The sequence below is a fragment of the Culex quinquefasciatus genome, chromosome 1 (genome assembly GCF_015732765.1).
Source record: "Culex quinquefasciatus strain JHB chromosome 1, VPISU_Cqui_1.0_pri_paternal, whole genome shotgun sequence".
Lineage (NCBI taxonomy): Eukaryota > Metazoa > Arthropoda > Insecta > Diptera > Culicidae > Culex > Culex quinquefasciatus.
The window spans coordinates 128341502-128364412 of NC_051861.1; the positions used below are offsets into that span (position 1 = coordinate 128341502).

A 22911-nucleotide genomic window follows, 5' to 3' on the forward strand; every position below is an offset into this window, starting at 1 on the left:
AAAATAAAAAAATAATAAAAGAAATAATGTTTCTTTGAGATTATTAGAATTTTAAGTTTTATTTTAAATATTGTAAAATTATGAAAATAATATTAATTTATAGCAGAAAAAAATTCAATCTCAAGCATTTAAGAGTGTTTGGCAATAAAAAAATAAGCTAATAAAATGTTTAAACATTTTAAGAATTTTAAGATATTGAAACAGTTTTGATTTTTTGTGGAGTTTCAACAGTATTAAAGAATCTTAAAATTTCAAAACAATTAAAATTTATAGAATTTAAAAATTTTTTAGGAAGTCAATGATTTTTAAGAAAGCTTACATTTTGAAGAAATTCATGATTTTTTATTGTTTTTATAATGTTAAGAATTTTAAGCATTTTAACATTTTAAAGTGTTTGAAATTTTTAATTGTATTACAAATACAAAAAATAGAAGATATTGTTTTAAATTTTCAAGAATTTTTAAATTCAAATAATTTTGAAAATTTTATATTTTTTCATTTTGAGAAGTCAAAAATTAGAAAAATACTTATGGTTCAAGTTTGATAAATAATTAATAATTATATTTGAGACTTTAAAAAATAATAATAATAATGATTTTGAATATTAAAGAAGTTTTAATATTTTATTAACTTGTTTTATTAGCATTTAAGATTTTCAGGAATATAAGAATTGAAAAAAAAATACGAAATTTTGAGCATTTTAAGAATATTAAGTATTTTTTGACTTTAAAAAATTGAATTGAAAGTTTTTTTTTTATTTAGAATTCAAATAATTTTTGAAATTTGAATAAATTAATCATTTTTTAATATTTAGATTTTATCAGAATTTTTCGATATTTTGATGTTTGTCGAATTTAAAAATGCTTTTGTATTTTTTTCTAATTTTGAATACTTTTTAAAACCTAAGAATTTAAAAAAAAACCTTAAGATGTTTTTTCTTTATTTTGCTAATCTTAACAGTAAAGAAAAATAAAATAATAAATCAGAGAATATTAAGAAATTTGGGTAAACAAATATTATTGAACGAAACATTTTACACACATTATTTTGTCAGTATTTCAGGGAATTTCTTTCATACTATTAAAAAACACGTTAATTTTAACAGTACCTGTCCTATATTTATTATTCTAAAAACCTTAAAACAATAATGACTATTCGCTACACAGTTTTGAAAACGTTGTATTTTTGTTTGGGTAAAGCATTCTTGTGAAGAAGTGTACTTGTAATATACATGGTTAAATTTCTAGGAAAATTTTGCTGAAATCAAAAAATATTTGTGAAGGAAAAACATAAATTCGCAAATTTTAACGATCATGGCACTTTTTACAAAACGAATTCGATGTATTCGACAGAAAAAAATATTTGCATCTACAAGTTTATTGTCATTTTCTTTTGTTTAGTTCCGTAATATCTCATTTTTAGCAGTGCTCGGTTAAAAGAAGCTCAACTTTTTCTTCGTTCAAAACTGAAACAAATTGACACGTTTGACTTTCGCTAAATCGCTCGCGATTTATTCTCCCTCTAAAAAGTATACTTTCAAAAATATATATAAACTGTGCCCTTTACACACTGTGCTGCTCTTATTTTTTGTAGTGAGCTTGTAAGCAACGCTCAAGTGTGTTTCTAACCATGCTTGTAAATATACACAATTAATTGCGCCAATCAACAACAACAACACTCCAACACGTGACTCTTTCCCAAAGGCCCCGTGATCAATCACTCACTCACTCACTTTCTCAAACACCAATCAACAAATGCTCAACAAAGATTCTACCGGCCAGACCCTTCCGCCCCCCTCACGTGAATAACCTCGCGCAAAAAGTGCCGGATGTGGTCGTACGTCGCGAAACTGATTCCGACCGCGATCGGTCCCTTGATCCAGTTCATGCTGAGGCCCTTGTAAAAGCCCCGAATGAAGCCCTCCTCCCTAAAAAAAATCAAATTTCAATTTGAAATTCATACCGCAAATCACAACATTCTAACCTGTAGATTTTCGCCAGTGTCGTGCCGATCGTGAGGTACCGGTCGGCGCAGTGCGCCGTCACGCCCGTCGTCTGCATCCGCCGCCGCACGATGTCCAGCGGGTAGCTGCTGGACTGGCCAATCACGCCGGCCGTGGCCCCGAAGACCAGCGATATCACAGTGTTGGGGCTGCTGTCCCCGGTGTACTCTGGAAAGGACATGAAATGTGAGTGACGATTTTGTCCAGTGCAGCTCCAGATGTCAAACGGAGGATGTTCGCAAAACTTAAAATTCTAAAATTCTTAAAATTCTTAAATTTTTTAAAATTCATAAAATTCTTAAAATTTTTAAAATTCTTAATTTTTTTAAAATTCATAAATTTCTTAAAATTCTTAAAATTCTTAAAATTCTTAAAATTCTTAAAATTCTTAAAATTCTTAAAATTCTTAAAATTCTTAAAATTCTTAAAATTCTTAAAATTCTTAAAATTCTTAAAATTCTTCAATTTCTTAAAATTCTTAAAATTCTTAAAATTCTTAAAATTCTTAAAATTCTTAAAATTCTTAAAATTCTTAAAATTCTTAAAATTCTTAAAATTCTTAAAATTCTTAAAATTCTTAAAATTCTTAAAATTCTTAAAATTCTTAAAATTCTTAAAATTCTTAAAATTCTTAAAATTCTTAAAATTCTTAAAATTCTTAAAATTCTTAAAATTCTTAAAATTCTTAAAATTCTTAAAATTCTTAAAATTCTTAAAATTCTTAAAATTCTTAAAATTCTTAAAATTCTTAAAATTCTTAAAATTCTTAAAATTCTTAAAATTCTTAAAATTCTTAAAATTCTTAAAATTCTTAAAATTCTTAAAATTCTTAAAATTCTTAAAATTCTTAAAATTCTTAAAATTCTTAAAATTCTTAAAATTCTTAAAATTCTTAAAATTCTGAAATTCTTAAAATTCTTAAAATTCTTAAAATTCTTAAAATTTTTAAAATTCTTAAAATTCTTAAAATTTTCAAAATTCTTAAAATTTTCAAAATTCTTAAAATTTTGTCAATTTTGTCAATTTGGTCAATTTGGTCAATTTTGTCAATTTTGTCAATTTTGTCAATTTTGTCAATTTTGTCAATTTTGTCAATTTTGTCAATTTTGTCAATTTTGTCAATTTTGTCAATTTTGTCAATTTTGTCAATTTTGTCAATTTTGTCAATTTTGACAATTTTGACAATTTTGACAATTTTGACAATTTTGACAATTTTGACAATTTTGACAATTTTGACAATTTTGACAATTTTGACAATTTTTACAAATTTTGACAATTTTGACAATTTTGACAATTTTGACAATTTTGACAATTTTGACAATTTTGACAATTTTGACAATTTTGACAATTTTGACAATTTTGACAATTTTGACAATTTTGACATTTTTGTCAATTTTGACATTTTTGACAATTTTGACAATTTTGACAATTTTGACAATTTTGACAATTTTGACAATTTTGACAATTTTGACAATTTTGACAATTTTGACAATTTTGACAATTTTGACAATTTTGACAATTTTGACAATTTTGACAATTTTGACAATTTTGACAATTTTGACAATTTTGACAATTTTGACAATTTTGACAATTTTGACAATTTTGACAATTTTGACAATTTTGACAATTTTGACAATTTTGTAAATTAAATTGAAAAATTGAAAAATTGGCAAAATTGTCTAAATTTTAGACAATTTTGCCAATTTTTCTAATTTTGACAAAAAAAAACACGGGAAAAAATGGACCAACAAAATTACAAAATTGTCAAAATTTTCAAAAAGGTCAAAATTTTCAAAAATGTCAAGACAATTTTGACAATTTTGTAATTTTTTTGGTCCATTTTTTTCCGTGCACAATTGAAATGTTTCAAGCTTTTGTTTACATCGTAGTTTGCCGTGCAATTTCAGATCATTTTGTGACAAGTGAAAATCAACCGAAAAAGACAAATTTCTAAACTCCATCCGAAATCAAACCCCAATCAACTTACTGTAGTACTCCTTCTTGAGAGTATCGTACGTGAAGAAGGACGTTCCGGCGTACGGAATGACGCCCAGGATGGTGGCCCAGTAGCCCCGGTACAGCGTCCGCGGGCCCTCACACTGCCAGATCTTGACAAACACCTCGCGCAGCGTCCGGTAGCCGGAGTACTTGTCCGTCACCGCCATCCGGGCGCGGGCCAGATCCAGCGGATAGGTCAACGACTGGGACGTGATTCCCGCCAGGGCACCGGCCATAAAGCGGCGCACTTTGGTACTGAAATGAAGAAACAACAAAAACAAGGGGTCAAATTCCGGAACAATCCCGCTCGAAATCCGCACTCACTCGTCGTGCAGGTCCACCTGCAGCAGCTTCTTCCACTGCTCGTGCGCCGTAAACTGGATCGCCGAGTACGGAATGATTCGGGCCATCGTGGCCGAGTTGCCGCGCCACAGCGCCAGGAAGCCCTCGTGGGTGTACGTTTTGTGCAGGAAGAGCAGCGCCGCCCGGAACGAGTACGGAACATCTTTGCTGCAAAAAACAAAAGCAAAAAGAGTTTTGAGGTTAGAAATTCGACACTGAAACAAAATGTTACTTTAAACTTACTTGATTTGAAAGTTGATTTTGGTGCGGTCGAGCGGAGCGATGGTCGTTTTGGCCAGGGCACCGGCTGTGGCGCCCGCGATCAGACTCGTTATGACCAGGTCGCGGTTTTTGAGTCGTTGGTGGGGTTGAGACTGGTTGGGACTGGTGCCACTGCTACCAGTGGTGGATGTGGCTGGGGATGACTTTGGGGTGCTGCTGGAGGATGAGTCTGGAAAAAAGATAAAAAATAGTCACAATCAGAATTTATTTATTTTTTAGTTTTGTTGATTCAAGAAAAAAGACTAATAGTCTTGCCTTGTCTGATTCATTTTGATATTTTTTAAAGATAAATTTGGCCAAAACACTTTAAATTATGAAATTAAACATTTTGGGTTTTGACAACATTTTTTCGATAGATCAACTATGGTCCCGATGGTAAGAGCTGTCAAGTAGGACCTTTTCTGTTAAGAAAGGCCACGATGTCATTTTTTTTTAAATTTATTCAAAAATCAATATTAAACTTTTTGTGACTGTACTAATAATTATAGAACTCAGAAAAAATAAGCCACGAATCGCTATGCACAAAAATATCAGAAATTCATGCTTAATTTTAGGACCCAATTGTAGTATAGTGGAATTGCACATTTTCAGACTGTGACTGTAAAGAGAAAAACTATGGGCATCTCATTTTCAAAACTATTTGACTAAATAGAAAAAAAATGTTATATCTAAAAAATACTTTATTTTTAAACATTTTTTTTCAAGTTAGTATGATTTTTTTTGAAAATACGCAATTTTTAAATAGATTGTATAAAAAACTCAAACTTAACTAAATACGATTTTTGATTCTAATTGAGAATCAAATTAAAAATAGGGTTAAAAATCAAAATATAAATTCTGTGAAAATTTATACAAAAATTTGCGTCATATTGAGTGAGATATCTAATATTTCCTTTTTTTTGTTGTAAATCATGTAAATCGGCAAAAATGTCAGAGGTTGGTTTGAGCACAAACCTAAACTTTTTTTTAATGTTTTTAGGATATTAAAATATACATTTTCAACTATTAACAAAATAAATTTGAAGATATTTGGTTGTATCATTGCCGAGATACAGCTATATGAAGTTAGCATTTTCAAAAAAGGGGTGCCACGATATCTCAACACTGCCTTGCCCAAATCGGCTCAAAATTTTGGTGAAGACTCGTTAAACCGTTCCTGTGTGCATGACGAAGGCCGGGTTTCTAAAAGTTATTTTGTAAAAAGTTAAAAATAATTTTAGGTTATCATATAAAAAATCGAAAGTTTTTGATTTTTGTATTATTTAAAATGCAAAATTTTAAAATCGGGCTTCGTCATGCACACGGGATATGTGTTGCGAGTCTTCACCCCAAATTTCAGCCAATTTGGTCTATCCCATCTCGAGATATCGTGGCACCCGTAAATCAACTCAGAGTTCAGAGAAAAACGCTCGCAAATTTTGACAGTTCGCTTTGCGCATGGCAAAATTTTCAGTTTAAATCGTCTGTAACTTACTTTAATCATAAAATATCTTCATGAAACTTTCAGGAGTGATTGAAAATTATTTTTTAACCCTCTAACGCCCATGGTTACTCCAGAGCACCACTAATTTTTGTCTTCAAAACTAAATTTCTCTGCAACCAACCAATTTTTCAACCTGGTTCAACCTACATTAGTTTATATAGAATGTTAACTTATAATAATTAAAATTTTATCCAATTCGGTCGATCCTGTTACGAGTAGTGGAGAAAAACGTATAAAATCTAGATTTTGCTCTGGGCGGGAAGGGGTTAAGTTGATTTAATAAATTTTCTGTAATATAAAAAATTATGATTTTAAACATGTAACCCCTTAATCGTTGCCAGTCGTTGCTGCGCAAAAAAAAATGCAGTATGGGTATCACGTATGTGTAAACAAAACGAAATTGTGTATTCTTTTTCACCTTAATAACATTTTTTTGGAAAATACTCAAATTTTCACAAAATACCATATTTTTTCGAAAATACTAAATATTATAAATCACAATATCACAATATCTGAAATCCGGCCTCCAAAAAGTGTATAAATAACACTTAAGTGCTAATAACTTTTGATAGGGTTGTCAGATCTTCAATGTTTTGGGCTCATTTGAAAGATTTTTTAAAACCTTTCTGAAAATGTGTAACATGATAGGTTTTCTTGCAAAAACCACCCTTTTTACAATCTTCCGGACATACGCAAAAATCGTTTTTTAGCATAACTTTTGAAGTACTTTACTAAACTTGCTGATTTTAAATAGAGACCTATGGGATCCCAAGACGGATCGAATGAGACTAATACGGTCAAAATCCGTTCCAAACAGTCATTTGCTCAGAACATGATTCTGAGTCGAAATGTATACGTGAAGGTGGGTCTAGGTTGTTAAATTAAGAAGTTCATTTTCGAGTGATTTTATAGCCTTTCCTCAGTAAGGTGAGAAAGGCAAAAATCTGAATGTTTGTTTGAAACATGCATATTGCATAATTTTGAAAATTTGAAAAGTTTTTTGTTTAATACGGTATTTTGGGAAAATTTAAATATTAAAAAAAATATAATTTGGTGAAAAACCATACAAAATTTTGCTTTGTCCTCTGTGGATATCAAATTTATCAAATGATAAAAAAAATGATAACTTTCGGAAAAATACGGTATATTGTGAACAATTTTAAGTAAATATACTCTGAAACTTACTACATTTTCAAAAAATATATTCTTGGTGAAAGCATTTAGTTATTTTCGATTATCGGCAATAAGATTATTAAGGGGTTACATACATGTAGAAAATCACAAAATTGTGATTACAGAAAATTTATTGAATCCACTATAAACATGATTTTTAATCACTTCTGAAACTTTCATGAAGATATTCCATGATTAAACTGAGTTAGGGAGCTTAATCATTTTGCCGTGCGCAAAGCGGACTGTCAAACTTTCTGAGCGTTTTTCTCGGAACACCGAGTTGATATGCGGGTGCCACGATATCTCGAGATTGGATGGACCAATTTAGCTGAAATTTGAGATGAAGACTCTCAAGACATATTCCGTGTGCTTGACGAAGCCCGATTTTAAAATTTTGCTTTTTAAAAAAATACAAAAATCAAAAACTGACGATTTTTTATATGAAAAACACAAAAATATTTTTATCTTTTTTCAAAACATTTTTTTGGAATCGACCTTCGTCATGCATGTGCATGGGACCTGTTTAACGAGTCTTCACCAAAATTTTGAGCAGATTTGATCAAGGCAGTGTTGAGATATCGTGGCACCCGTTTTTTGAAACTGTTAACACAGAGAACAGATGTATATCATTGAACAAACAGCATTGAAAAACGTGTGTAAAAATTCAAACCAAAATACGTTGAAAAGTGCTAGGGTGTGCACCATCCGCCTAGATAGCGCCACTTCCAAAATCATGATGGCCTACAGTAGCAGAACGTTGGACCATCTAATCACTGCATAAAACATTCCGTACGAACGACATCAGACCAATGTCTGACTGCCCTTCATCAGAGGGTTGTAATTTTACGCGCCAAAGAAGGTAAACAAAACGAAACCGGACATAACATGTGTAAAGGGACTATTTTAAGTTGTCGCTTGAAAAATAATTTTTGAATGAATTTTCTGTTATGTTTTCGTTAATGTTAATGCATTTTTGCATTATTTTTAGTCAACTGGAATTAAACAGAAGTGAATTTTATATTTAAACGAGATTAACATTTATTTTCTTTCGAAATTATTGAGCATTTTTAATTCACGCAGAAAAATGTTTTGTAGAATCAGCCTGTACGAGGTTTGAATCAACAAAATTTTTGTTGAATATAATCAACGCCGATTTTGCGTTGAAACAAACCTTGATTTTCTCAATTCAACAAAATTCTTTTGTTGTTTTGAAAAAGCTGCTTTGACGTTTAACGTTGAGTCAACAAAAATCATGATTTTTAAATCAACAAAACGTTTTGTTGATTCAAATATGCCTTATTTTTCTGCGTGTTGTTGAGTCAAGTATTCTCAGCCGCGACGGTGGCGCTGCCAAGCGTATCATGCACACTCTAATTTCTTTGATGCAAGATTGTATGCAACGCATTTTTTTTAGTTTACACGGCTTACACACAAGTTAGAACCAAGATGTACATCTGTTCTCTGTGCTGTTAACTTCAAATAGCTATATCTCGGCAATGATACAACCAAATGTCTTCAAATTTGTTTTGATAATAGATGAAAATCTATATTTTAATGCCCTGAAAACAGATTTTGAAAAAAGTTTAAGTGTGTACTCAAATCAACCTCTGACATTTTTGCTGATTTACGTATATGTAACCTCTTAATGTTGCTTCAAACAATGTAAATTTACATTTTTTTTAATGTAGATATTCTCTTTTCTTCGAGAAAAATGGAAAAATTGGGAAAAAGGATTAAATTTTGAAATAAAAATATATTAAAAGTGTGTTTAAGAGTAATTTTGTCAAAGACACCAAGTCGTTCAGAAAAATCTTTTCAATGTTCCGAATTTTGGATTGTTTTTCCACCATCTTGGTATAAAATTCTTTTAGTATTGAATTAAATTATTAATGGACGAACTAATGATGGAAATGGCCTGTTTTGTCTCTAAAACTGTAGCTTAGGTGTGATCCAAAAAATGCTCTGAATTGGAAATTCAGAAAAAAGTTGTTTTTTGGCGATCTAATTATCCAAAGTGATTTTTTATCGAGTCTGGATTGTACATTGCATAAGGTTTTTTTGGTTTTTTTTTTATTAAAAAAGGCACATTAGAATTTTTTTTCATTATAAAGTAAATTCGGGAATGTTTTCTAGATTCTAAGCAGTATTGTTTGATGTCGCGCTGTTATTATTTATTTTATTGTGTGATACCTTTTGGCATAATTTTGAAAATTATGGCTCGAATTGAAAATTTATTTTTTAATAAAAACGTTACCTGATCCACCTTTAGGTGGTTGGTGCCTTCCTCTCATTTAAAGAGTGATTCAAAAAACCCCCCTCCCAAACCCCCTTAAAACGTTCCACATGGTTTATGCGACGACGTTTATGGATGGCCCCTAACGTGATCGCAGCAACTAAGCGATCCTAATAAAAATAAGTTATGAATAAAAATTGAAATTGAGGTTATGTTGAAAATCACTATTTTTTGTAGTCTTCTAAATAGCTTTTTAATCAGAACTTTTAAACGACTTAATGACCAAGCTGTGAACCGAGTGGACCACATCCGTACAAAATTCGTTTAGCCAAAGCCGAGAAAATCAATTGCATATTTTGAACAACACGCACAGACATTTCCAAAAAAATCAAATTTAATGCATTTATGATCATAATTTCTATTTTGTGAGACCATTTCTCATCATTTCGTTTGCACACACATCCACACGCAAGACGAAAGTCGCCATCAATATCTTATCACTTGCGCTAACGTTTTCAAAGCGCTCAAGGTATAAAGCTGCTTCCAACTACCGGCAAAATGTTCTTTTCCACATTAGTTAGTCACTCACTTGAACAATAATCCCGAAACGTGTAAAAAATTAGCAAGCGCCATAAAAAAAACAAACGCGCCAAGTCTTTTGACGTTTGACTTTTGCCGACCCATTCCAATCGAAGGCTGATGAATGCCGAGCCTGTTGGAGTGAGCCAGTGATGCCAGAAAACTTTCCCCATAAATGCTACTTTTCGCGAGTGTTTGCTTAAAATTTCATCACAGTTGGCAGCACTAAGCAGACCCAAAAGAGCGCTGGAAGAAAAAAGAACTAAGCTGAAAATAGGAAAATGGGCGTGGCCCAATGCATTCTCGTTTGATTAGAATACATTTGGGAAATATTTTTTTTAATTCTTGTAAAAGTAATGGTATAACCTTTTCTGGTTGAGGAAGGCAAAATCCAGATATTTTATTTTAGATTCAAATACTGTAAATGATTTACAGCTCTTTATTACAGTTGTAGGTGCATGCAAGTTATTGTTCTGCACTCTACAAATCTCGCGTCGTTAATCCCAAACCCAAACAAATCTCCACCTGATGATATCTCACTCTCAATCAAACAATTTACTCGCTGTCGTCAACAAACAAACCATCTCACAACAATGCGGCACAACGTCCTCTCAACCTATTAGAAGGGGCTCAAATAATCTATTTTAAAAACAGCCCCCAGAACTTGCCAGTCACTGCTGAATACTCACATTCAATCGGCTTATCAGTCTCACGCGTTTTGCTGCTGGAAGTTGGATCGTGGCCGCTGCCACCACCGGTCACTCCGACGGCCACGACCGCCGCCATCGAGGACGCCTCCCCACCGGCCGTCCCCCCAAAGAGACTTTTGAGATTGGTGGCCATTTCTCGCGAACCGGTTCTGTGACTTGTTTGAACTTTTTCTTCTGGATTTCTTTTGGAATTATTTTTTTTTCTTTTCTCAGCAAAAACGATCACATAACAGTCTTTTCTTGGCGGGCATTCTTCTTATCAGGAAATTTTTGAAGGTGGCGCCACGTTTTACCAAATTTTTTTGTTTTTTTCTCGAGGAAATTCGCGCGTAATTAACACGACAATAAAGCGTCTGGTTCTTCTCGATGACCTCAATCCCCCTGCTTTGTCGCCGGTTTGGCTCTGATTCTGTTTTTGCTTCTGTTTTCCTTTCAATCGGTTTTAATATCGCGACATCAAACTGAGTCGAGTTGGTTATCTAGTTTCTCGACGCCGAGTTGCTTCGTTCGTTGCCCTTTTAGACTCGCTGTAACGACTTTCCAACCTTGTCCAAGGTCCTCCAAGATTGTGAAATCTGAAAATAGAAGCAGAAATAGAAACGTATTTTAGTTACAGAAATTTCACTTGAAAAAAAAACTTCAGTTGCACCTTAAAACTACACTGAAAAAAATTTATTAACAGGAAATGAACCAAGACGACAACGACGACGACTCCTCCTCCTGCTCCGGAAAGTTGTCGCTATAAATAAAAACAAAAATATCTCTTTTCCACACCAGCACTCTCACAACACCATCGGCAAAACACCTTACACAACTCGATTTTTTCTTATTTTTTTCCATCATCATATCTTTACGACGGTTTACACGCGAGGCACAAATACGCGGAAGACGTCTTGAGTTGATAATGTTTGAAAATGACTTATTTAAAATGCAAAAAAAAATCAAACCCTTTTAAAAATCAACTAAAATTTAACGAAAAAAAAAATATCTATTACAACCTTTTCAAACGTCAACATTTGTTTTGCTTTTGGAGCTCACCGTCAAAAACGACGACGTGATCTTGGCGGTATGGCGCGACGAAGGTCACCACTAGTGCGATGATAGCGGCGGCAGAGACGGGAATTCGAGAGTTGTTTGAGTTGTTCGTGAAATGTTAAAAATTGGAAAGTTCTGATTTAAAACGAATGAAATTTGAAAATCATTGTCGACTGCATTCAAATGATTGCTGTCAGCGAGCAGCGTCGCACGAGCAAGAAAGAGAGCGGCTGAGAGCGAAAAGAAAGAGAGAGAGCGCGCGTGACTTCGGGTTTGAGTGCCGCGCTCGGTTTCGTTCGTCGCAGCATCGTGTGTGTTCGGTTAGCGATGCTGAATGCTGACTTGCAAATGTCACGCGGATTCAGTTATTGAGTCCGGTTCGCTGTTCACAAGCCCTGCCTGAGTATCATTACTTTGTTTGTAAAGAGAATAATTCTTGAGAAAATTATGTCAAAAATGTACATTAATATTGTGGGCCATCAATTTTCGATACTCCATCAAAAAAACTGACAGAACCTGGAAATTTGCGATTTTCAAGTGATTTAAATAAGCAAAATGTAGTGTCACCCAGCTCTCAGCTCCCATAATTTCTATTTTTGTAAATATCCAAAAGATTGCAATTTTTCTTCTAGATCTTCTAGATGCTCCACCGGAAAAAACGCGAAAACTAAGAAATTTGACAGACAAACCAGGATAATGTTATAAGTTTAGTTAAAGTTCGACAAACTTCTTCTAAATATTTTTATTTCTGTAGAAAAATATTGTTTCCACCATCCTAAATAAATAATTCGAAAAATAAAAACTGTTTTCTGTTGAGTATCCCATCATAAGCTCTAACAGAATTGGTTTTAAAAAAAATTCAAAATAAATTTCTAGTTGGAAATCAATTTTAATATAAATTTTGCGTATCATAATTTGAATGAAGTTTTGAATTTTACAAAGCAATACCATTTTGGAAGTCTTATTCATTTTTAAATACAATAATCACAATAAAAAATCCTGTTATTAAAAAAAAAACTTTGAAAATAATAATTCATGAATAATTTTAAAACTGTATAACTTTGATGTGATTGAAAAAATATTTATTTGTAAAAAATTTCTATAAATTATTCAGGATTTTTTTTAAATGTTGATTTTTTTATCAATATTTATGCCGTTGCAAATCTTTTTCAAAGTTTATGTCGGCCCCCCTCCGAATCGGCCCGAAAAATTTGGTAATTAGGTTATGATATTTTTTTTCAAAAAACTTCACTTTTAAAGGAAATAGATGTCTAACCAACTGAAAACAATATAAAATGCATTTTCCTGTATTTAAAATCATATTTAACATGTCTGGAATCGATCATAAATATTACAGGTACAGGACCGCATTTTTTTAGGCGAAAAAATAAAATCTCTTTAATACTTAGATATTTTGAAAATGCATTATTATATTTTTTTATATTATTCACTCAAAATTTAGTTAAAAAATGATGTGACTTTTTTCAGGTGCAAATTTTAGTAAAATTACGATTTGTTAAAAAAATTGCTGAATGAAATTTCAATATTTTACTTTTGCTCAACAATTTTGCCGAACATACTAAATCGATCTGAAAAAAATGGTTTTCAAAATACCGATTTTCAAATATAGAAGCTAAATGTGCCGGATTTGTCACAACGTTTCAAGTCCATCGCAACCAAATCGAAAAATCATACCAGAAGCTTTCGGATTAAGAATAAGTTAAGTATTTATGTATTTTTGGATTTTTTTTTTTAAAAGGTCAAATAAACCAAATTTCCAGTTTTTACTTTTTGGGTGTTTTGAAAATGCCTTGAGTCAGGAGTATTAAAAAACACCCAAAAAGCGAAAACTGAAAATTTGGTTAATTGGACCTTTTTTTAAAAAAAAACTCCAGATTTGCACATTTTCTATCATTTGTTGAATATTAGAATATTTCTTAACTGGTGGCCGTACAGAAAAAAAAACACTTTTTTATAATTTTAACCTAAATAACTATAACAATTACGTGAAAATGTGAAAAAAATGTGAAAATGAAGTGAATGTCAAATTTAGAACATGCAATCATACTAATTAAAAAGCAATTTATAGAATTATTCAGGTGGAAATTTCCGGTTAAAAAAAAAAACAAAAAATACTGCGAAATTGTTGTTTCAACAAAGTTCTTTCAAAAAAGTAATTCAGTTCCATTGCCTTTAATACTTATTTTTGCAATTCCGCTGTGAAACTGTCAACTTTTCCTGACCTTCTGGAGAAACGAAACGACCGACTGCTGTCAGCGAGCAGCATCGTACGAGCAAGAAAGAGAGAGCTTGAGGAAGCACGAAAAAGAGAGAGAGCACGCGACTTCGTTTGAGTGCTGCGCTAGGTTTCGTTCGTCGCAGCGTTCGGTGTGCGTTCGGTGACGGTCGCGAACGAAAAGTAATGCTGACTGCTGTCACTTGCAAATAACGTGCAGTTTCAGTCATGGAGTCCGGTGCTCTGTTCAAGCATTACTTCTGTAATCGTAAAGAGAATAAGTCGTGGCGGAAAAAAAATTTAAAAGTCATTTTCGACACTCCATCGTTAGAAATTAACAGAACCCGTCTATCTTTAACCAACGAATTTTGCGATTTTCTTTGCTGATGGGATGAAGTTGAATAAGTTGATAATCGATTTTAAAATTTGTCTTTTTTTTATTAATTTGATTGCAAATTTGTAAGTCATTTATATTAGCTTCAAAGAGTAAAAACATCATTTTGCTAATTTTTAGTTCTTGACCATTTCCAATACGCTGTATTTAAAAAAAAATCTAGGAGAAAATCAGACCAAATTTTTCAAGGTCGTTGGTAAAAAAGTTGTTTCAAAACATAATCCTTCACAATAATTAGAAAAAAAACTAAAAGTTGATTTATTTTTAAACCGTTGAATTCGTTGTTTTTGCTGAGCTCAGCCCGCTTTTTTTTGAAAATCACTAATCATAATATTCATCAGGGAATGGCGACAAATTTACACATTTTAAGCGAAAATGCTCAAAAAAGAGATAATAACGTCATGATTCGAAATCCGGACACTTAGTAGCATAATTTGTAACATTTTTGTTATAGCTGGCAAAAAAATCATGTAAAAACAAACAGTCAATTTTAAGAGAATGCATGCAAAGTATATCTTTTGTAACAATTTTTCATCCGAATTTCAAAATTAAAATGACTTGTTGTGCTTTTAATCCCGGACACTGACGAAAGCTGATTCGAAATCCGATCACTCGATTTTGCTTATGAATCGCACAAATTTGGACTGAAATTTAAGTGAATGGCATTTTTTAGCCTCAAATAAGCTGGTAACATCAAAACAATCGATAATTTGTATGACCAATTGCTAGAATTTAAAGAAATTAGAACTAAACAATTTTGCTTTGCCACCTCGGTGCTTCGAACGCCTTTGAAATATTTCAGCGAAATGTTTCACAGTTTTGGTAAACTCATGTTTTTATTTAATTTTATTGTTTTGGCATTGGCTATAGCGTCCTAACATATTTGAAATGAAAGTTGATGTTAGAACTCATCAAATAACACCGTTTTGACAATAATTGTGCAAACTTATATAAAAATAATTTTCAATCATTCAAAATTCAACTTTCTTCTGAGTCAATGTTTAAAAGGGAAAATTTTGACCAATTTTTTCAAACTACTTTGTTTGGCTTTAAAACTTTGTTTCAAACCAAAGTCCATCACGGCATTTTTAAAAACTCAAGGTTGATTTACCAAAACTGTTGAGAGTTGAAGTTTTTATGGGAATTAAAAAAAGTATGGAGAAGGCAAAATGTACGATTATTTCCCGGAATGTAGTGTTAATTGAGTGGACATTTTGTAAAGAGTGAGATTCTAGAGTAAAATTTTAAGTTATAATTGTGTGGAAGAGTGCAAAGGGATCTGAGCTGATCCTGGAAAGTTATTACCGATTTAAAACAAAACGTATTTGTATGAAAACATAAAACAAACAGTGGCACAGATGCTTACATTTGCCTAAGTAATCGAGGAAACGGTTGACCCTAAAAGGCTTTTTTGTCACCCACAGGATTTTTTATTCTTTTGCACAAATTTTGATTTATTTTTATTGATATTTTTCAAATTTTATTAAAAGCATAACTGTAATGATGTTTAAAGCATTTTGTGTGTCATCATAAAGATTGAAAAAAAAAACAAATTAAAAAAAATATTTTAAGGGCAAAATATCGAGTTTATGACATTTTTAGAACAAAATTCACATTGTTCCATAGGCTGAAATTCACAGCTTTGTAACTTAACTTTCATTTCAAATTTCAAAGTCATTCAGTCTATTTTTGCAAAAAAAAACGACCACCAAATGACCGATTGATCCACGAAACATTTTACAAAATAAAAACCACCCTAATAGTGCACAGGTTGCGGTGTTTTCGCATCATTAGTGTACTAAGGCACAAAGTTTCACCAAATTTTTGAAAAATCAGATTTGTATCGACCTACGAAAATCTACTAGATTCATGCATTCTCAATGCCAGAAATTTTTATTTTTGACAAAAACCTCTTGACAATAAGCTTGTGTTTCAAATAACAACTCTGCCAAAGAGTGCGAAGCGATCCGTCCACTCTGAACAATTTTACAAAATGTCAACCCTGAAAACTACGACCATTTCTTCAAGCTTTTCTGGCAGCACTTGCTGCTACATAATCCAGTTCAAAGAAGAATCTCTGCGTTTAACTTTACGCAGTAGGTCTGGCCGCTTACATGTGTGTGTGCGTGCGAGCTAGTTACGCATTGTATTGATGTATGTCATTTTTCTATTTGAGCAAATGTCAATAAAGACAGTAGGAATGTTGGACGTAATCTCTGGACCAATATTTTAAAAGGTCGCACAAGCATTTTGACAACTGGACTGTTTTGCAAATTGTTTTCGAATAATTCGATTTTTGCTGAGTAAAAATTCTTGCTAACTAAAAAAAAATAAAACTTCTTTTTTGAACCATTTACAGTTCATCCACCCTCCTTCCATCGTTACAACACTGACCAACACTACTCTAGCTAGTTTTAATGTGTATTATCCTCCGTTATAGAGGAACTCGAGCTTGGATCGAGTTCCTCTGCTGCGTAAACAACCGTAATTCGCTGAAATGAAATTATTTATCCCAGCTTTTTTGCACTATAACGGAACGAGAATATCATTCGCCCTTTTGCTTCAACTATACATTAGAAATTATGCGCCCACAATTTTGCTAGTCGTCAAAACAAATCAATTAATCAAGTTCTCCGGAATGGACGCAAAACAAAATTACTCAATTTAGCTTTAGGAATCTAAATAGAAAAATTGCACACTATAGTGCGGTGCTAAAAATAGAACAAATAGAGAAATATACATATAAAAAGCCGACAACTCACAAACACTGCACTCAATTAAACGTATAGTTTCCATATTCATTTGTGACTGTGTGCGACGAATGTGCAAAGTGCACAATAATAAAGTCATTTCATTCAGCTTTTGTTTTTCTCTTTCTCAAGAAGCGTACCTTATTAGACAGAGAGACCAAATCGAGTCGATGATGAATAATAAAAACGTGACCCAAGTCGACGTCGGGCTGACGCCATCGGAAGCAAAGTGTGCCCTTTGGAACCGACTCCCGGTGACTCGAGTCAACTCTCGCACGCGGAATTGATTATCGCCGGCTGATAAACAAGTGCAAATCAGAGTTTTGCTTTTTTTTTATTAGTGTGGCGAGCAAAAATAAAGATTGCCTCAAAGGTGATTACATAAATGCCATGCTTTTCTGCCTTCTTTTCGCGAATTCACTCCCTCTCTTATCAGCAAGCAAAGTTACTTCTCACTATCAGCGGGGACTGAGTAAAGTGACTTACTTACTAAGTAATTAATTGCTACTAGATCAGATCTTACCTCTTAGATAATCGACGATTTTCCCGGTTGACCAAAAGTCAAAATCAGTCACTTTTCATTGGTAATAATCAGCAATTTTTCGTGTCTTAAATACGCAAGTTTTACCAAACAATTAAAACTGAGTATTTTCCACTTAAAAACTGCAAACGCTCTAAAACTTCACCTTTGTTCGAGTATCGCAAAACGAGCCACAATCCTCCTCAAGATAAAAACGTAAAATAAAATTACACAAATATTATTATTTTGATTCGCTCGTTCCACTTTTTATCTTTCTCACTTTTGGGTCCGAAACGTCACTCACACACGCTCACAAACTCGCGCACGCACGATGTGTACGGTTCAACACATTTTCCACGACTGAATGAAGTTGGCTGTGGGCGAAAATCAAAACAATAACGAAGACTGACAGCCTTTTGTTGTGTTGGGTGGTGATGGTGGCGCAGCAGTTTTGTGTTTTTCTTTTCGAGCGCATGTCATGGAAATAATATAACCGTAAAATGTCAGCTGATTGTCAAAAAGGAAATGCCGTTATGAAAAATGGTGGTAACGCTGCGTAGAGCTGGGAGTTATTTTTTTAAAGATTTTTGAGATAAGGGGTTTTGATTTAATCAAAATTATTTATATTTTAAAACGCTGTTCTAAATGAACACATTGGATTCTCATTTAAATGTTACAGTCCAGAATCGATTAGCCGAAGGCCTCGAAAAAATACCACTTGGGATAATTGAATCACGAAAAAAAAACATTTCTAGAGTTTCTTTTTTGAATAGGTCCTATAACATATGACAGATAGTTTATAGGACCTTTTCAATAAAACTCTAGATTTCTTTGTTGTCTTGATTTGATTGTTTTAGGATTTGTGAATCCAAGATGGCGGTAATAAATAATTAAAGTATGCATATGGCAAATTATAATTCTTTAAAAATACTTCTTTAAATATTTAATATTGCTTATTGCGAGATAAAATCACTTTTCTTCTTCGCTGTGACTGACAGGATGTTACAGCCGCCGAACTACCGCTGCACTCAGCCAAACAAAGTTTTTAATTTCATAAGGCCAACCATATAAACGCTACCAAAATCTCCTTTTATTGAGTCCATATGTTTTCTATATGACTGGTTGTTGCTCCTTTATAATTTATATGGTTTGTGTATGAAGTCTATCAATATTGCATATGTGAAAAAGTCATATGACAACCTTATGAAAATAAATTTCATGTTGGCGAAACAAGCAAACGTAGCCGAAGGAAGAGGATGGTATTTTTTTTGGGAAAACGTAAGTTTAAGTGAGTTATCTCGTTTTTACTGCAACTAACTTGTTTTATTACCATTCCAGGACTACTTTAACTGCAATATTAATTCCATTGCGGCACAGCCGACGGGCTGTTTGTCAGAGCTGACACTCGAAGCTCGATACACCGGATGCGGGGCCAGCACTCCGGAGAACCGCGCCGAACCGACGGTCGAACATCATGATGGACGTGGATGACGTCTGGTGTCGGACTTTATGTGGCATACCTGGAGGGGCCGCCACGGACCAAGAGCGACGGGTAGATAAAGCAGCGGATTAAGTACGAAGGTTGCCGGTTGAAGTTTCCGGAGATTCAGAAAGGCGGCCATCTACCAAAGGGCGTACTGCTGCAACATATGCAACATGAATTTCAAGAGGACCTGGAGAGATATCAAAGTAGCATAGCCGCACTGCTGAGGACGCCTCGCTCAGCTGAGTCTTCTACAGCGACGATGATGATCGGGAGGATTTCGCGGAACATCACCGGGGCAGAAGCTATGGCATTCTGATGGAGAGCGTTGAATCGGCAGATAACTTCAAAACAGGTGTTTATCTTGTTGCGGTGGGTAGTGAGGAAGTGAGGTTTACGGACCTTACATTTATGAGGAAAAAAGTGGCTTGCTTCATCATCAGGTTTATTTTAATCTGGTTAAAATAAACATGAGCATATTAAAAACCAAAAAAAAACATTGTATTTCTAATAAAATGAGAAAAATAATTCATAAGTTTACCATTTAAATACTACAATCTGCCAACCTCATTGAATTGAACATTTGAATATTATAAGGTTTGCTTATGAATGCAACTTTTTCCCAGGTATTATATTTATAAGGTTTACTTATAGAAAAAATCCATTCCGAAATCCAATGAAATTTATATGGCCAGCATATGGAAAAAATCTATATGGTATACTTATGGCAGGTATGAAGTTTTTTGGCTGAGTGTGTGTAAAAATCAGCAGGTTGAACTGAAATTCAGCGTTTATTTAGCTGTTAACCTGATTTGTTTTTAATAGGTCTATTCCCGTACTGCAGAATTCTGCAATTCTGCACGAAATCGGCAGCAGGCGTTCCCGTACTTTTCTGCAACATAAGTAACTTTTTTCCCAGGCAGAACTTTTGCAATGAGAGAGACAGAAGTTGCAGCAAAACCGTTCCCGTACTTTTCTGCAAGCTCTCTTTTCTCTTTCTTGTTGAAAAGTAACTGCAAGTTGGTGTGATGGATGTTGAGTACACGCTTACATAAAGTTTGCAATTTGGGTGAAATTAAGCATTTTATTATTAGTTGTAATATTTTTTTTTGTTTTATTATAACTAAATTGAATTAGTCTTTTGAAAAGACGTTTGTATATTTTAAATTGATGGATTTTTTGGGTAGTTAGTTTTTTTATGTCTGGTTTTATTGAGAACGATTTTTTGTGTTTACGATTTCATGCTTAGTTCATTAATGTAAATGATATAGCGATATTTTTTTAGTATTAAAATGATAACTTTTTGAATAGACTTAATATGTGTGTTTAAATAATAGGTAAATTTAATTGCCAAATAATTAATTGTACCTTTAACGGTGATACCAATTTGTATTCTTATTTGTACCAAAAAATGTGATGTAATTTAGTCGAATTCTTAAATTTTAGGAAGTTTAAATTCTAAAATTCGGAAATTCTTAAATGCGCCATCTTGAATCACAAAAAGTACATTTTTTTTGGAGTAGTTAGAAAATCAGGTTTAGAGGATTTAGAGATTGAACATTTTGACGAGTTCTTCGGAAAATAGAGTATGAACTGTTTCTATTTTTTTTTAAATTTGAGTTTTATTTTTTTTATGTACAGAATTTTAAAATTTTACTTATTTTTGTTTTTTTTTTAGTTTCTTTATTTTTTATTATTTTTTTAAACTGTAACTTTTGAATTTTTGGTGTTCTGAACTTTGAAATATTCAAACTTTTGATTCATTTATTTCGAATTTAAAAATATTTGAATTTTTAAGTTTAGGGACCTTAATTTTTTTATTTCGAATTTTGAAAATTAATATTTTTTTTAAATTTTCAATGCTTAATTTTTAATTATTTGAATTTTCAAGCTTTGAATTTCTGTTTATTATTTTCTGAAATAAATATTTGCATTATTAAATTTCTCTTATATCTGCGTCACCGTTGTTCTTCGATGTGAAATCCCATCATAATTTATTTATGTTATCTTTCAAACATTTTGCTATTAAACATGTATTTTTGGTCTATTTAAATATACCTTCTAAATTAAACCTTTTTTTTTAATTATGTTTTTTAAACGTACCTGCCATTCTCATTTCTTAAATTGTTTACCTAATGTAAAGTTTTGAGTTGTTTCTAATATAAAATGTCTACCTAAGCATTATTAATTTCTAGTTTAATAAATGGTACATGCTTGATTTTTTAGATAAAATGTTGATTTGCATAAAAAATAAGTCCCCGTTCTTTCAATTACAATTTTTGTCATTCCATTTTTTTTATTGTTTTGAAATAATTAAAAAAAAACTTCAATACCCAATTTGAGTAAATCCACTCAACTGTGTACAATATTGCAGAAAAAGTACTGGAACGCGCTATCCAGGCAAAACTTTGCGGCTTCTCTCCTTGGAGAACTTCTGCAAAAGAGAGAGATGAAGAGAGCGAGCTGAAAAGTACGGGAATGTGCTGCAAAAAAGTGACTTATGCTGGCTGCAGAATTCTGCAGAAGCTGCAGAAATTCTGCAATTCTGCAAGTACGGGAATAGACCTAATATTTTCCAAAAAGTCAGCAGGAAACTCAAGGCAACCTTTGACAACAGCCAAAAATTTGTTCTGCGGCTGTCATGTGGCCATTCTTCTGCGGTCATATCAGCGCGCGTGAACTCTAATTATTAACGCCCGCGATAATACATTTTTTTTATTCTTAAGGTCGTTGTAAATATTTTTCGAAGCATATGCCTCTTCCCCCGAAGTCTTCAAAATCGACGCAAAAAATCAGGGGGGGAGGGGCAAATGAAATAAAAAAAACTGCATAATTTTAATGGAAAAAGAAGTCTAATGATCTGAAAATAATGTGTAATGCATTTTCCTGCGTATAAAATCATATTTAGCATATTTGAGATCGATCAATATTTTTTTTGTGAAATTCCCTTGTCAGTACTGCAAAAAGTTTTTTTTTTCGACAAAACATTTTTCGCCAATACTTTGATATTAAAAAAATAAAGATTACAAAATATCTCGGCAGGTGTAAAATGCATTTTAAAACACTTTTTTCATTCAAATGTTAAAACCATGGTTTGTAATTTCTATTTTTATATTTTTTATTTGTTTTCCACCCTCCTCTCCCCCCTCGACTTTGGCCGGAGTTGATAAACATATATTTCCTTAAATTCTAAAGATTCATAAAATTTTAACAATATTTTAAATCAAACATATGTTCACATTTTTTAAAATTCTTAAATATTTTAAAACAATTTCATGAACTATCAAAATTTTCATTACTTTTGACTTCTTAAATTCCTAATAAAAACATATTTAAAAAAAATAGCCTTGAAAATTCTTGAAAATGGAGTACAATTTTAAAAATATCTTGAGTTCTATAAATTTCTTAAAACAATTAAACGTTTGAAACACAACACAACTTTAAAATGCTTAGAACTCTTAACAGTTTTATAATTTTCAGAATTCAAAAAATAGATAAATTCTGTTGGATTTTTTGTAAATCATAATTTTTAACGTTTTATTAGTTTAAAATTCTTTAAATTCTTAGAATTCTTAAAAATCCATTTTGCTTATTCGGGAGATTTTTAATTTTTTTTTTTGGTACCGTAAACTGGGGTGACTTTGATAGCACGGGGTGACTTTGATAGCACGGGGTGACTTTGATAAGTTTT

The 22911-nt window shown here is 32.4% G+C and overlaps 1 protein-coding gene across 2 annotated transcripts; it reads right to left on the reverse strand.

The window, feature by feature from the left end:
* Positions 1 to 1096: 1096 nt before the first annotated feature.
* Positions 1097 to 18186, reverse strand: LOC6049921 (mitochondrial coenzyme A transporter SLC25A42). 2 transcript variants are annotated; one of them, XM_038248555.1, is made up of 7 exons: positions 17741 to 18186; positions 10782 to 11377; positions 4586 to 4793; positions 4325 to 4510; positions 3990 to 4255; positions 1984 to 2170; positions 1097 to 1927 (listed from the first exon to the last, which is right to left on the reverse strand). In XM_038248555.1, the coding sequence occupies exons 2-7, from the start codon at positions 10933 to 10935 to the stop codon at positions 1771 to 1773; spliced, it is 1158 nt and encodes a 385-aa protein (XP_038104483.1). In that variant the 5' UTR covers positions 10936 to 11377; positions 17741 to 18186; the 3' UTR covers positions 1097 to 1770. The 2 variants fall into 2 exon arrangements, with proteins under 2 accessions (XP_038104483.1, XP_038104484.1); XM_038248556.1 differs by lacking the exon at positions 17741 to 18186 and adding an exon at positions 11452 to 11556.
* Positions 18187 to 22911: the final 4725 nt, after the last annotated feature.